At 46.0% G+C, this 12,928-nt stretch overlaps 1 protein-coding gene across 1 annotated transcript in view; it reads right to left on the bottom strand.

The window, feature by feature from the left end:
• Positions 1–5,749, bottom strand: part of LOC119544040 (UDP-glucuronosyltransferase 1-6-like) — a 235,793-nt gene extending 230,044 nt beyond the window's left edge. The window contains exon 1 of the mRNA XM_037849065.1: positions 4,865–5,749. Within this exon, the coding sequence (XP_037704993.1) occupies positions 4,865–5,725 (861 nt within the window). The 5' untranslated portion in view covers positions 5,726–5,749. The remainder of the gene's footprint in view (positions 1–4,864) is intronic.
• Between the last annotated feature and the right edge of the window lie 7,179 nt (positions 5,750–12,928).

Here is a 12,928-nt window from a genome sequence, read left to right as displayed (position 1 = left end):
GACTTCTCTATGATTAAAGTAACAGCTGCAGCCCCATCCTGTTTTCACAGTGGACTACATGATTACATATTATATATATCTAAGACGATTGAGAGGGCCTTTCTGCTCGCTTGAAAATATTCATTTTTTTAACTGTTTAGCTTCTCCTTCAGTGTAATTCTCTAATATGGAACTTGAAGGGTATGAAACATCTGTCCCAGTTATTATAGTAAGGACTTCCCACTTTTTATCTTTTGGAAAATGTACTTGAGTGTTTTTAGGTAAAGGTTCTGTTAAATATGTTTCTGTATCAGAAGGAGTAACTGGTTCTTTATTATTAGAACAGAAAGTAGGAGAGTAGCATGGAGACAAGGAGTCAGCATCCTCATCGTTAGATTCCTCAGCACAGATACTATGCCATGAGAAAACTCAGACTGGTGTCCTCAGATGACCTCCAAGACCCCAGGCAAATCCAATAGGAGAAGTCCATCAAGAAAGAAAATCTGGTAGAAAACCTGCCCGTAACATATATAGGCAAATCTATGCCTGGCCAACCAAACCACTCCAATGCCCACCTCCCATCCATATAAAATCTCCCTTACCCTCAAGTTAGGGAGACAGATTTCAGCTTTGCCTCCTGCCTCCTTGCTGGTCAACCTCACAATAAAGCCCTTTCTTTTCTCAAAATCTCGATGTCATAGAATTAGCTCCTGTGCACGAGGGGCAGCAAGCCCTTGCTCAGTGAAAGACACATGAAGCATCATTACACTCTTCCCTCTACTTCTCTTTTTCAATCATACTATTTTATTGTAGAATATAACATATATACATAGAAGTGATAACTTTCCATGTGCAATTTAACAAGTAGTTAGAGAGTAAATTTCAAAGAATATTATGGGTTACACTTCCACAGTTTCAGTACTTTCCTTACCCTCTACTTTTCTGTATGTTAGATATTCTCCAGAATAAAAAATGTGTTTTGTTTAAAAACAACAACAACAACAACTACAACAAAAAATCAATTATTGTTTGACAGGAGCTGGAGGCAGGAGGGAATGGGGAGTGACTGCCAAAGGGTACAGAGTTCCTTTTGGGGATGATTGGAAAACATTTTAAAATTGATTAGGGTGATAGTTGCACCTATGAATACTCTAAAAACCATTGAATTGTAAACTTTAAATGAGTGAATTGTTTGGTATATGAATTAAATCTCAATAAAGCTGTTTTAAAAAAATCCCATGTACTATCATTCCCCGAGACTTATCAATAGTATTTTTAAAAACCAAGTTTCTAGATTTTTGAATATATATATATATATTAATCCTGACTCCCTCTAAAATTTAGCTAATTGTAGAAAATTACTCATTCACAGAAACACTGATGTCAAGATGGCTGGTAATCTCACATGTGAACAGTCATAAAGATAAATACAGAGTTTTGAAACAGAAGCAAATATTGGAGGCATTGCCTCACCTCATGTGTTTTCAAAAGTGCCTAGAAAGAGTGACTCAGCATTTTGAGGTCCTGTTCCCCTGCCTTACCCCAAGTTCAGCCCTCAGCTCAGTGAATGAGTGTTGAGGGTTCAGCCTGGACCAGAGAGCCCTAGGAAGACGAGATGATCTCAGAGGGTGGGCAAAGCCTCCCTGCTGCCCCCACACCCCCCAGCACAGCGCCCTGCTGGGGACACATCCTGATATTTCAAATTTGTTCAAGTCAGCATTTCTCATTTCTCAACTTCAGCACTGCTGACGCTTGGGCCCCGATAATTCCTTGTGGGGGGTGAATGGGATGAGGTCTGACCTGTGCCTGCCCTCCACCCACCAGGTAACAGTAGCACCCCCAAAGCTGAAACCAAAATATCTCCAGACATTGTGACCTGAAGGGACAAAATTGTCCCTTATTGGGAACCACAGACCTAGAAGATTCTGGAACATCTGAACAGGAAATGGGAACAGAAGGACTATCCCTGAGGAATTGGGTTCCAGTTTTCTGGAAAGGTGTTCCCCAAAGAATGGTGCAAGAAACCCATGGTGTTCTCATCACCTCCCAGAGAGAAAGTTCCAGCCTCTATTGAGCTGGGCCCCAAGGAAGAGAGGGGCAGAGACAGAGTTTCCCTGACGGGCTACAAGTCACTTTCATGTGCTGTACATTTGTTCATTGCCCCCATGTGAGGTGGTAAAGCCAGCGGTGTCAGCCCATTTTACAGATGAGGAAGCTGAGGTCTAAGACCTCCTGGCCACAAGAGGGCCGGTCAGATCCACCAAGCCCTCACCCAGCCTCCTATGTTCCCTGCATGTGCTGCTCTTTTCCAGGTCTTGTGAAATGCGGAAAGAGTCCGCGGCCCAAACACGTGAACCTGGTGTGGGCTCTCATCTGCCCCTGCCCGGGACTGCAGCCCGTGGCCTGGCACGGTTCACTCCACTTGCCCAGAAGCCACGCTTTGCTCACCCAAGTGACAGGGGTTGAATTAAATCATGTCTGTGGGGCCTCCCTCCTTTTATTCCACCCTAAAATAACCAGGTCACACTTCTGTTGAGTTTGTAGTTTTCCAAGTTCTCTCATGAACTTAATCTTAGCTGACTGCCATCTTTCCTGAATGTTCCCATTTCGTAGTTGGAGAAACGAACACTCAGAAGTGAACGACATGTCCAGGCCACTCAGCCACAGCTGGATTCAAATCCAGTTCTTCTAGCTTTTACCCCCAGCTCTTAGCTGACTAAGATAATAGAGGCCAGGAGGGGATCCTGGAGCCAGCAGGGCAGGAGAAAGTGGACCGTCGGCTGCCTGATTCTCATTCCATTGCCTCTAACAGAGAAGGTTAGCAGAATGAAGGTGGTCACTCAGGGGCTATGAGCTCCAGCAGGTGCGTAGAACCTGATAGAGGGAGCAGAAGCCTGTCCTTTCAGAAGCACTGGGGAGTACTTTGGTTAAAGTCTCCTGACATCTGAGGTGTCTATTTCTTGACCTCACACTCCGTGAACCAGCCCAATTGTGCTCAGTAGCCCCTGCCTCTTTGTGATGATTGACACTGAATGGACCCCAGAAAAGATCATGTTCTTAAAGCTAATCCATTCCTGTGGGTGTAGATCTATGTGGCTGGGATCTTTTGATTAGATTATCAGTTGAGGTATGGCCCAGGTGGATCTTAATCACCTTACTGGAGTCCTTTATAAGAGATGAAATTCAGAGAAGCACACAGAGAAGCTGAGAGTGACAGAAGATAGAAAAGGAACAGAGAAGTTCAGAGAGAAAAAACAGGAAAGCTGAGTAATGACACACAGAAAACAAAGAAGCAAAAGGGAAGCCACTAAGCCACAAGCTGGAAGCAAGAACCCGGGAGAAAGGGAGAGACCAACAGACATCACCAGGAGCCAGGCCACATGACAGAGCAGCTGAGGATCACTGGTAGCCAGTCTTTGGAGAGAAGGTATGGTCCTGTTGATGCCTGGATTTGGACATTTCCATAGCTGCAGAGCTGTAGACCTCTAATTTAAAACATGCTCATTGTAAAAGCCAACCCATTTCTGGTATATTGCATTTTGTCAGCTTTAGTAAACTAAAACACTCTCCAATTAGCTACAGCCAGCTGACCAACTTGTTAACAAAGAACTTAAAAGATGTTGAGGAAGGAGGGTAGGGGTCCTTCTGACCTATTTGAGGCTTTCTCTCTGATAAAAAATATACTGAAAATAATTCTGGCTTAAAAGTTATGGGGTGATCTGCAGAATGTCAAACAAGTAAATATTTTTATTAAAAAATTGTTTTATTTTATTTTTCAGAGTAACTCTGGGCCTCGTCCTCCTATGTCAGGAGAGCATCTGAAAATGTTTGCCTTAGCTCAGAGGTCTGTACACTTTCTCCATAAAGGACCAGAGAGTAAAATGTAGGCTTTGCAGGCCAGGTATGTTTCTGCCACATTCTCTGGTTTTGTTTGTTTCTTTGTTTTAACAGCACTTTACAAGTGTAAAAACCATTCTTAGCTCTGGACCGTACAAAACAGGCCTCTGGCTGGGTTTGGACCACAGGCTGTACTTTACTCACCATGGTTTCCAGTCTAGGGAAAAAGCATTGGAGAAAGTTGAGAAAATGGATTCGTCCCAGCTCTAGATTCCCTCTCCCTGAGAGGAAAGTGGAAAACTTGGAATAGAACCTTTCGAAGATTCATTCTCTGATTGTGTAACTCTCCCCAGACCTCCTCACTAAACACATCTCCTTCTGCTGCCCCACATCAGCCCTGTCTTCATCCAAATGTCTCTGTGTCACCTCAGTCTCAGGTCTCACAAAAGTGCCCATGATAACTTGAAGTGTGTCCCCCAAAAAGGTATGTTCAAGTCCTAACCTTCAGTCCCACAAGTGTGATCCTTGGAAACAACATTTTTGAAGATATTATTCATTAAGACGAGGCCAAACTGGATTAAGACGGACCCTAATCCAATACAAGTAGTATCCTTATAACTGGAGGAAATTTAGATACAGTCAGAAGGAGACAAACAGAAAGAGAAGATGTGGAGGCAGAGGTTGAGTTATGCCTCAATTCAAATAATGCCATGGATTCCCAGCAAGTCACCTCCAGAAATCTAGAACCATCAGATGGAGCACGGCCTCGGTGACATCTTAATTTGGACTTTCAGCCTCTACAACTGTGAGGCAATAAATTTCTGTTGTTTGTAGTACTTTGTTACACCAGCCCTAGGGAACTAAGATGCCCCTTCACCCCAGGAATGGCATGTGCTTTCCAACATCATTGGAAAGTATGTTTATTTAGACCTCCCGGATGGCAGTCGGCAGGAGGAGCCAATTGAGTGAGGGAAGACAGAGCATATAAGAATTATTTTTACTCACTTATTAGGAAAAGAACAAAAACAACAACAAAAAAGCCACCAACCTGAGTTAGGTTTCCTCTCTCTTTGCAGTTTATTCCTCCAACGAATATCATGTTGGGCATGAGTGGCCGGGGATACTCCAACACAAAGTCGTACCTTAGCAGCCAAAGGGAGCCCTTCCGATACAGGGTGGGTAGGTGCACGTCTGTCTGGAGGAGATTCGACGCGAGGTTTTGGTACTTTGTGTACAGAAGTTGAAATAAGGGGGTCTCCAAGAAATTCACGAGGAAGTTGACCACCCGTTGGGGAAAGGTCATGTGGTCTGAGAACCGAGTGTAGCACCTGGGGATGTAGGACACGGGATTGGGGCTTCTGCTGATCGCGTGCTCCAGGGCACACGGGAAACCCCTGAAGAGGTACACGGAGGGCAGGTCCAGGTACTTGGCCAGGATGACGCCACAGGGTAAGGCTGGGTCTGTGAGGAGGACGTCAAACTTGCTCTCCCTGAGGAACCTCAGGGTGTCGGAGTCCTTCAGGAGGCTCTCACAGTTGACGAAGTACATGTCCAGGAGAATCATGTTATTCTTGTACTCAGCTGGAAGGGGGTCGGGGAAAGACTTGGGGGCAAAATGATTGTTTCCAAAGGAGTGGTAACGGTTCTTCATCTCTTCCTGACCGTATGGCACTGGGTGAATTTTTCTTGTGTAGTATTTGGATTCTTTCAGCAGCAAATTAACTTCCGGTACTAGCACCACCACCTCGTGCCCCTTCTCACCCAGACGCTCACTTACTTCCTTCAGACTGAGCCAGTGGCTTCCATCCTGAGGGACAACCAGCATCTTCTCTGCTCCCACCACACCCCAAAGTGCTAGGAAGAAAACCCCTGCAGAGACTCTATGCAGGGCCTGAAGAGGCGAGGCCATGCTGGAGCCAGTATAAGTGAAAGTGCTCCAGATCAGTAGTTACCACTCCCTAAACCACAGGGATCCTGGCTCTTTGCCCTGAACTAACTTGTCATCTTCACACACCCTGCAAGAAACATTTCCTTGTTCTGAATTTTGCCCTTTGCAATGAAGGGACCTGGATTAATATTTAACCATTTCTCAGCACAGCAACTAACTTGGGCTAACAAAGCCCCTTATCAGCTCTCACCTGAGTTTCTAGGGTTACTTTTCTCTGAGTCCCCAGCAAGCTGCATCTCCCTCTCCAAAGAGGCAGAGTAAGAGTTATTGGACAGCTGGAAGAGACCCCTGGAGTTCTGCTGTCGTGCTGGGTCCCGAGTGTTGCCATTCTGCATTATCGATGACATCCTGGGATGAGCAGCTGCTCCCGCTTAGCAACTTTCTCACCGACCATTCTCAGAGTGGCAAGGTAGAGTCAGCTTAGCAGATGACAGAGTCAAGATTCACAATTACACCAGAGAGCCACCCACTCTAAATTCTGGTCAGCTCAGAGAGGGCTGGATGCAAAGGGGGGCCGAGGGATGCCGAGCTGGCACAGGAGGCGTCGGTTACAACCCCCCACCCCTCACCTCTCTTCTTCAGCCACTGGTCTTGCAGGGCTTTCTGTTAGTGGCAGTGGCATTGAATCCTAACAGACATACCCTCTAGGTCCTCGATTTCCACGTTCAGAGCAGTTAAGCACACAAGACCTGGGGTCCGGCTGCCCCTTCCAAGCTCAGTGAGTTAACTGTTCTCTGTCTGAATTTCCTCATCTGTAAAATGGAGTTGCGTTGGTACCTGCCCCCAGGATTGTGTGAGACCCGCTGAGTTACTGTGCCTGAGTGTGGAGGACAGGCTCTGGCTCTGATGGAGGGGGGCAGGTTCCATGTGTTCTGGACCCAGTGGCACTTGGGTGGTAAAAAGGAGTTCCTGAACGCAGTGTTGTTAAAGAGCCGGCCCTGCCCCGTGAAAGCTGGAAGTGTAGGTAAAGGAAAAGGGTGCAGAGGAGGAGGCTGAAAAAATAAAACAAGATAATGTAGAAATGTAGATGGAGGGAGAGCAGCAGGATTTTGAGGGCATTCACTGTGGGTAGTGATCAGCCAGCCAGTGGGGGAAACAAGAAGTTGGCACCTGACATTGCTTTACATTTTTGCAAGTCCCTGTAATGTCTGCTTTAATAGAAACACTCGACTCCCCCTTCCACTTTGGCTTTCTGTCTGTTGTGATATCACTCATCATGTGACCACTGGAAACCTCCAATATACACTCATGAGAGGATGAGAACAGAAAAGGTAAATAATGCTGAAACTTAGTATGAAAATAGTTAGACCATGCAGACCCCAGGGTTTCTTTTCTTTTCTTTTTTTTTTTTTTAATTTTAATCCCTCCTTTTTATTATCTTTTAGTTCAGCTTATGCAATAATTTGTAATTTTGAAAGAATTTGAGTTTTGTGAACAAAAGACATTGTTTATCATTTATAAAACAAAGCAAAATAAGTTGCTGAAGGATAACACTTAGTGAATTAAATAATACACACTTTCCAATAGATATATATTTGCACATAAAATGAACTGAAGAAGAAACTGCTTGTTTTAGGGCACTACAAAGCAGATTTACATACAACAATCAATTAGTAGAAAAACACAAAAGAAAGTTTCCACGTGATCCCACCAGAGGTTTCCATGATCTTAAGAAAACTAAATTTTTTAGAGGTTAAGGCTATTAAGTTTACAGAAGCACAAACACCAAACCATTTTAAGTCAAAGTGTTTTTTAAGGGAAAAAAGTATGTTTTCTATTCTTGGCATAACTTTTAATTTTTTCCAATGGAACCAAAACCTCCTGAACCCCATTCAGTGACATCCAAACTTAAACTTCCACTATTTCTGGATAAAAAATGCGTTCACAAATCAATTGTGCAATTTGGTCACCCTTTTTTGCTTCAAACTTTTCTTTGCCAAAATTAAATAGCACAACACCAACATTTCCTCTATGGTCTTCATCTATGACACCAGCTCCTACATCTATGAAGTGTTTTGCAGCTAAGCCAGAACGTGGACCTCCTCTTCCATAACATCCAGAAGGGGAGGATACCTGGATGTCTGTTTTCACAAGGGCTTTCTCCTTAGCTGGTCCTGTATAATCACAGGCACTGTAAAGTCGTACTGGGTGCGGACCCTGGGTCGGGTTGTGGGCGCTGGGAGAGCTGGGCAAAGTGGGAACGTGCGCCCCCTCCTCCCACACCCGGAGTGCTCACTGGGGAGATGGTGGGGTCTCTGGGGTGGCGCCGCCCGAGCCCATAACTTCCTGGACACTTGGGTTTCTAAACCAGGGGATCGGCAAATGTTTTCTGTAAAGGCCCAGATAGTAAATATTTTAAGCTTTGCAGGCCTTAGGGCTCTGTGACAATGACCCAGGTGCCGTTGTAGCAGGGAAGCAACCAGACATAGCACCCACCAAATGGGCTGGCTGTGTCCTTGTAAAACTTCATTTACAAAAACAAGCAGACAGCTGGATTTGGCCCAAGGGCTGTAGTTTTGTGCCCTGTAACAGATGATGATAAAGGACAAAATGTCAACTCGTCCCCAGACGTCCTGCTCCCTGTCTCCCATCCAGGTTCTGGTCAGTGTCATCCCAAGGAGACTCTTCCTGATCCACCCATGATCACCTCACCCCCTTATTTTCCTTCCTCACATTCACCAGCATCTAACCTGTTGTTACTACTATGTGACTTCCCCAACCAGAACAGCAGCACCTGCAGGACAGGGCAATATCTATTCTCTAGGGCTCATCAGCCTCTAGAACAACACCTGCCACACAGTTGGCCCTTTATAAATGTCTGCTGAATGAAAAAGGCAAGGTTTGGCTTGCCTCTATGTTTTACTCCCACATACACTTTCTTTTTTCATTCCCATTTCAAGTTGTGATGATTCATGCATGAGATAGGAACGTTTAAAGGGCCATGTGTTGTTTTTTTTTTGAGATAAAAATGGCATACTATTCATATGCAATTTGTACATTGCCTTTAGAAAATTAAAATGGGAGAATTTCAAGTCTAGCCAGCACGTGGTCAGAGCCCTGAACTAGGCTCCGCCTCCAGCCCCGCCCCTCACCACTTGGGGTGGGGGACACCCACCTCCTGAGCATCTGGTTTCTCAACGGAGACCCAGGAGGGAGGGTCATGCCCACTCGTCGCACTGCGGGGGGGAGGTCCCAGAAGATGGTGGATGTGGGAACCAGGTTGTCCCAGTGAGAGGAGGATCCTGGAAGTTCTGAACGGACTTGCCCAGAGCTAGTCACGCACAGCTGAACTGTCACGCGAGGCCCAGCCCCAACCCAGTCACGCAGGAGGCATGCAGAGGCCAGGGGAAGACAGGAAGCCTGAGGAACTGGGGTTCAGTTCCACCCCAGCACGGGACTCGCCCCAGGATTGCAGCCAACATGCAAACACATCGTTCAAGGTTGTGGGAAGACTCTGCTCAGCCCAGGCCCGGGCGGCTCCCCAGGGGCTCCTCCCCAGGAGGGCGGCGCCAGCAGGGACTTCTGCTTACAAGGGTCAGAGAGAGGAGGGGGGAGCAGCTAGACAGCAACAAGACCCCAGCCCGGTTGCAGGGGGAGCGCGGGGCGGTGCCACCCCTCAGGGGCCGGGAGGGGAGGAGGGGCTCTGAGGACAGGGCCTGGGAGCATGGCTGAGCCAGCCTGAGGGGGAAGGAGAACAAGAGGGGCTTCACACCCGGGATTCCTCCTGCTGACCCTCACTCGGATGAAGACCCCCACTTCGATGAGGACTGTGACCTGGGCCCTGCCCTGGTCTTTGTGTGGCTAAACAAGAGGCCAGGATGGAACCCAAGGCTTGGTTAAAGTCTGTGCTTGTTCCCACGAGTCCAAAGGGACATAAATCAGAGGCAGGAGAAGGAAAGGGGAAATGCCACTTTGCCTAATATGGCCAGAGAGATGCCCTGCAAACTAAGAGGAACTTAGAACACATCTCTCTTTTTTGTTACTAAGTTGATGGTACTCTCTTTCTAAGTGTGTGTGCGTGTGTGTGTGTGCGTGTGTGTGTGTGTGATTCTACCTGGACCAAAGGACTAAGAACCTGGCATGTCTACCAGTCACATGATGGGGGCCACCCTGGAGGGCCAGCCCACCCCACATGTTGCTGCAGGATTGGGGTACCCTTGGTGAGGTGTGAGGCCTAAAGTTAAGGCTCAGTGTCATGTGTCCCTTGGTCAAGTCTAATTGTCCATGGAAGGAAGAGGCAGTGAAGGGAAGTATGGCCGCCTGGCCCTACATCTCAGCTGGGCATCTGCCCCACTGTAGGGGCTGTGCCTACGACTTCCCAGGGAGGCTCCAGGCTATGCATGTGGGGGCCCAGGAGCCCAGAAGCAGCAGGAAGGGCACCTGCCACTCGATAGCGATGACAGACAGATCACTCAGAAGACCCATAACATAGGACTTCCACATATTTGCAGTTATGAGGGTAAGGAGACCCTTGAACATGGCAGGGAGGGAAAGGGGAAAGCACATGCCGGGGCTCCTGCATTAAAGACCCTGTGGTATTCTGCTCTGTGCTGTACCTGAGGATCTTCTCTGTTTGATACACTCATCCCAAGATCACTCCCACTCATCCTGCAAAGCCCCTGTTGTCAGCTCTCTTTGGCCCTTTACTTTCTTTCAAAGAGTGCAGCACGAACTGCAGCTGATCAATGTCTGCCTCCCCACAGACCTGCAAGCTTCAGGTGTGCAGAGCCATGTCCACCAGTACGTTACCAAGCACACGGAAGGCTCTCAAGAGATATTTGTTGGATGAAGGACTTTTTATACTGAATAAGGAAAAAAGAGTCAACTGTGTATTAAGCAGCAGCCAAGAGTTGGAAACCATCCAAATATCCATCGCCCAATGAATGGAAAACAAAATGTGGTCTATCCATACAATGGAATATTCTTCAGCAGTAAAAAAGGATGAAGTTCCGACACATGCTACAACATGGATGAACCATGAAAACATTGTGCTGAGCAAACGCAGTCAGACACTGATAGTGGCATAGAGAGGAGTGGAATTTAATGAGTCCCCTGGATCAACTACTGAACAACCAGGAACAACTAGTAAATAATTTAGAATAACTGCCAGGAGACAACTGTGACTGTCCACACATCGTACACCAACCTGGATTGGGAGGAATGCATTTGACCGCAGTGTGGAATCTGTAAGTAAAAACTGCAACCGTGCCGAGAGCCCCTCCCCCATGGCAGGCTTTGCTGCAAAACCTCGCAGTGGTAGAAATTAGCAGCACTCTCCAAGCAGAATGAGCGAATATAGCTCAGCTGAGCCCCAACTGGGGTTTGAATTAACAAATGTGGACTGCTGATTACAAGCTACAAATCCCCAACAAGCAGGCAGAGGCTTTGAGCGATGACTGACCTTTAAAAAAAACAGAATACTCATCTGTCCTGTGAGGGGGAGCCCAGGAGACTGGTTGTTACCTCTGGCTGATGAGTGAATCTGGGGGAGCTGTGTTCTGGCTCTAATAGGGGGCCTTTCTGTCCCTTTTTCTCTCTCTCAACCTTGAGTGACTCAGTAGAGAGGCCTCAGTAATTTTTCAGTTCCCAGTGCTCTGACCCAGACAGGAGAAGAGATAACAGGGTCAGAGAGATCACAATTCAAATGCAGATGAAAACTACAGAGGGGGATTTTCTTCTCTAAGAGTAAGGAGATGGGACCAGCTTTCCCTTCAGAACCAGACCCCAGAGCCTCCGGGAAAATAAGCATAACAGAAACTAAACGGGCCACACCTTCTTACACCAGTCAGGAGCAACAGGCTGACAGGCGCCACCTGCTGGGCAGGTTAGGAAAAGCACAGCAACTGGAGATCTCACAGGAAATTTTGTCATTCCTCTAAGATACCCCCTGAATATAGCCCCATTCTGAAACCTGAACCCATTCTGGTCTGGGAAAATCTGGCTGGGGTAACCAAGGAAACCAGATACCTAGACAACAGAAAACTACAATCTCTACTAGGAAAAAGCAAAGATATGGCCCAGTCAAAGGAACAAAGGTGCACCTGAATCAAGATTCAGTTGGTATATGGTTTCACTTTAAAGAAACAATCAATTAAAGATTTTCAAAGAAATATGCTAAATGAAATCAAAAACCAAATCAACAAGTTCAGGGAAGATATAACAAAAGAGATAAAGGCTCTAAAGAAAACACTGGGTGAACGTAAGGTAGAAATCGAAAGTTTGAAAAAACAACTGGCGAAATCTATGGAAATGAAAGGCACAACACAAGACATGAGAAAAACAATGGAGACATACAACAGCAGATCTCAAGAGGTGGAAGAAAACACTCAGGAACTGCAGAACAAGACACCTGAAATCCTACACACAAAAGAATACATAGGGAAAAGAATGGAAAAATATGAGCAACATCTCAGGGAATTGAAAGACAGCATGAAATGCACTAATGTACATGTCATGGGTGTCCCAGAAAGAGAAGAGAAGGGAAAAGGGTCAGAAGCAATCATAGAGGAAATAATCAATGAAAATTTTCCATCTCTTATGAAAGACATAAAATTACGGATCCAAGAAGCGCAGCGTACCACAAACAGAATAGATCTGAATAGGCCTATGCCAAGACACTTAATAATCAGATTATCAAATGTCAAAGACAGAGAGAGAATCCTGAAAGCAGCAAGAGAAAAGCAATCCATCACATACAAAGGAAGCCTGATAAAACTATGTGTGGATCTCCCAGCAGAAACCATGGAGGCAAGAAGGAAGTGGTGTGATATATTTAAGGTACTGAAAGAGAAAAACTGCCAACCAAGAATCCTATATCCAGCAAATCTGTCCTTCAAATATGAAGGAGAGTTCAAAATATTCTCTGACAAACAGACAATGAGAGGCTTTGTAAACAAGACATCTGCCCTACAGGATATACTAAAGGGAGCACTACAGACTGATAGGAGAAGACAGGAGTGAGAGGTTTGGCACACAATTTGGGTGATGGTAGCACAGCAATGTAAGTACACTGAACAAAGATGACTGTGAGTATGGTTGAAAGAGGAAGGTTAGGAGCATGTGGGACACCAGAAGGAAAGAGGAAAGATAAAGACTGGGACTGTATAATTTAGTGAAACCTAGAGTGCTCAACAATTGTGATAAAATTAAGAACATGTTTTTGCA

Source organism: Choloepus didactylus, chromosome 9 (assembly GCF_015220235.1).
Source record: "Choloepus didactylus isolate mChoDid1 chromosome 9, mChoDid1.pri, whole genome shotgun sequence".
Classification (NCBI taxonomy): Eukaryota; Metazoa; Chordata; class Mammalia; order Pilosa; family Megalonychidae; genus Choloepus; species Choloepus didactylus.
This window is presented reverse-complemented; position numbering and strand designations above follow the sequence as displayed.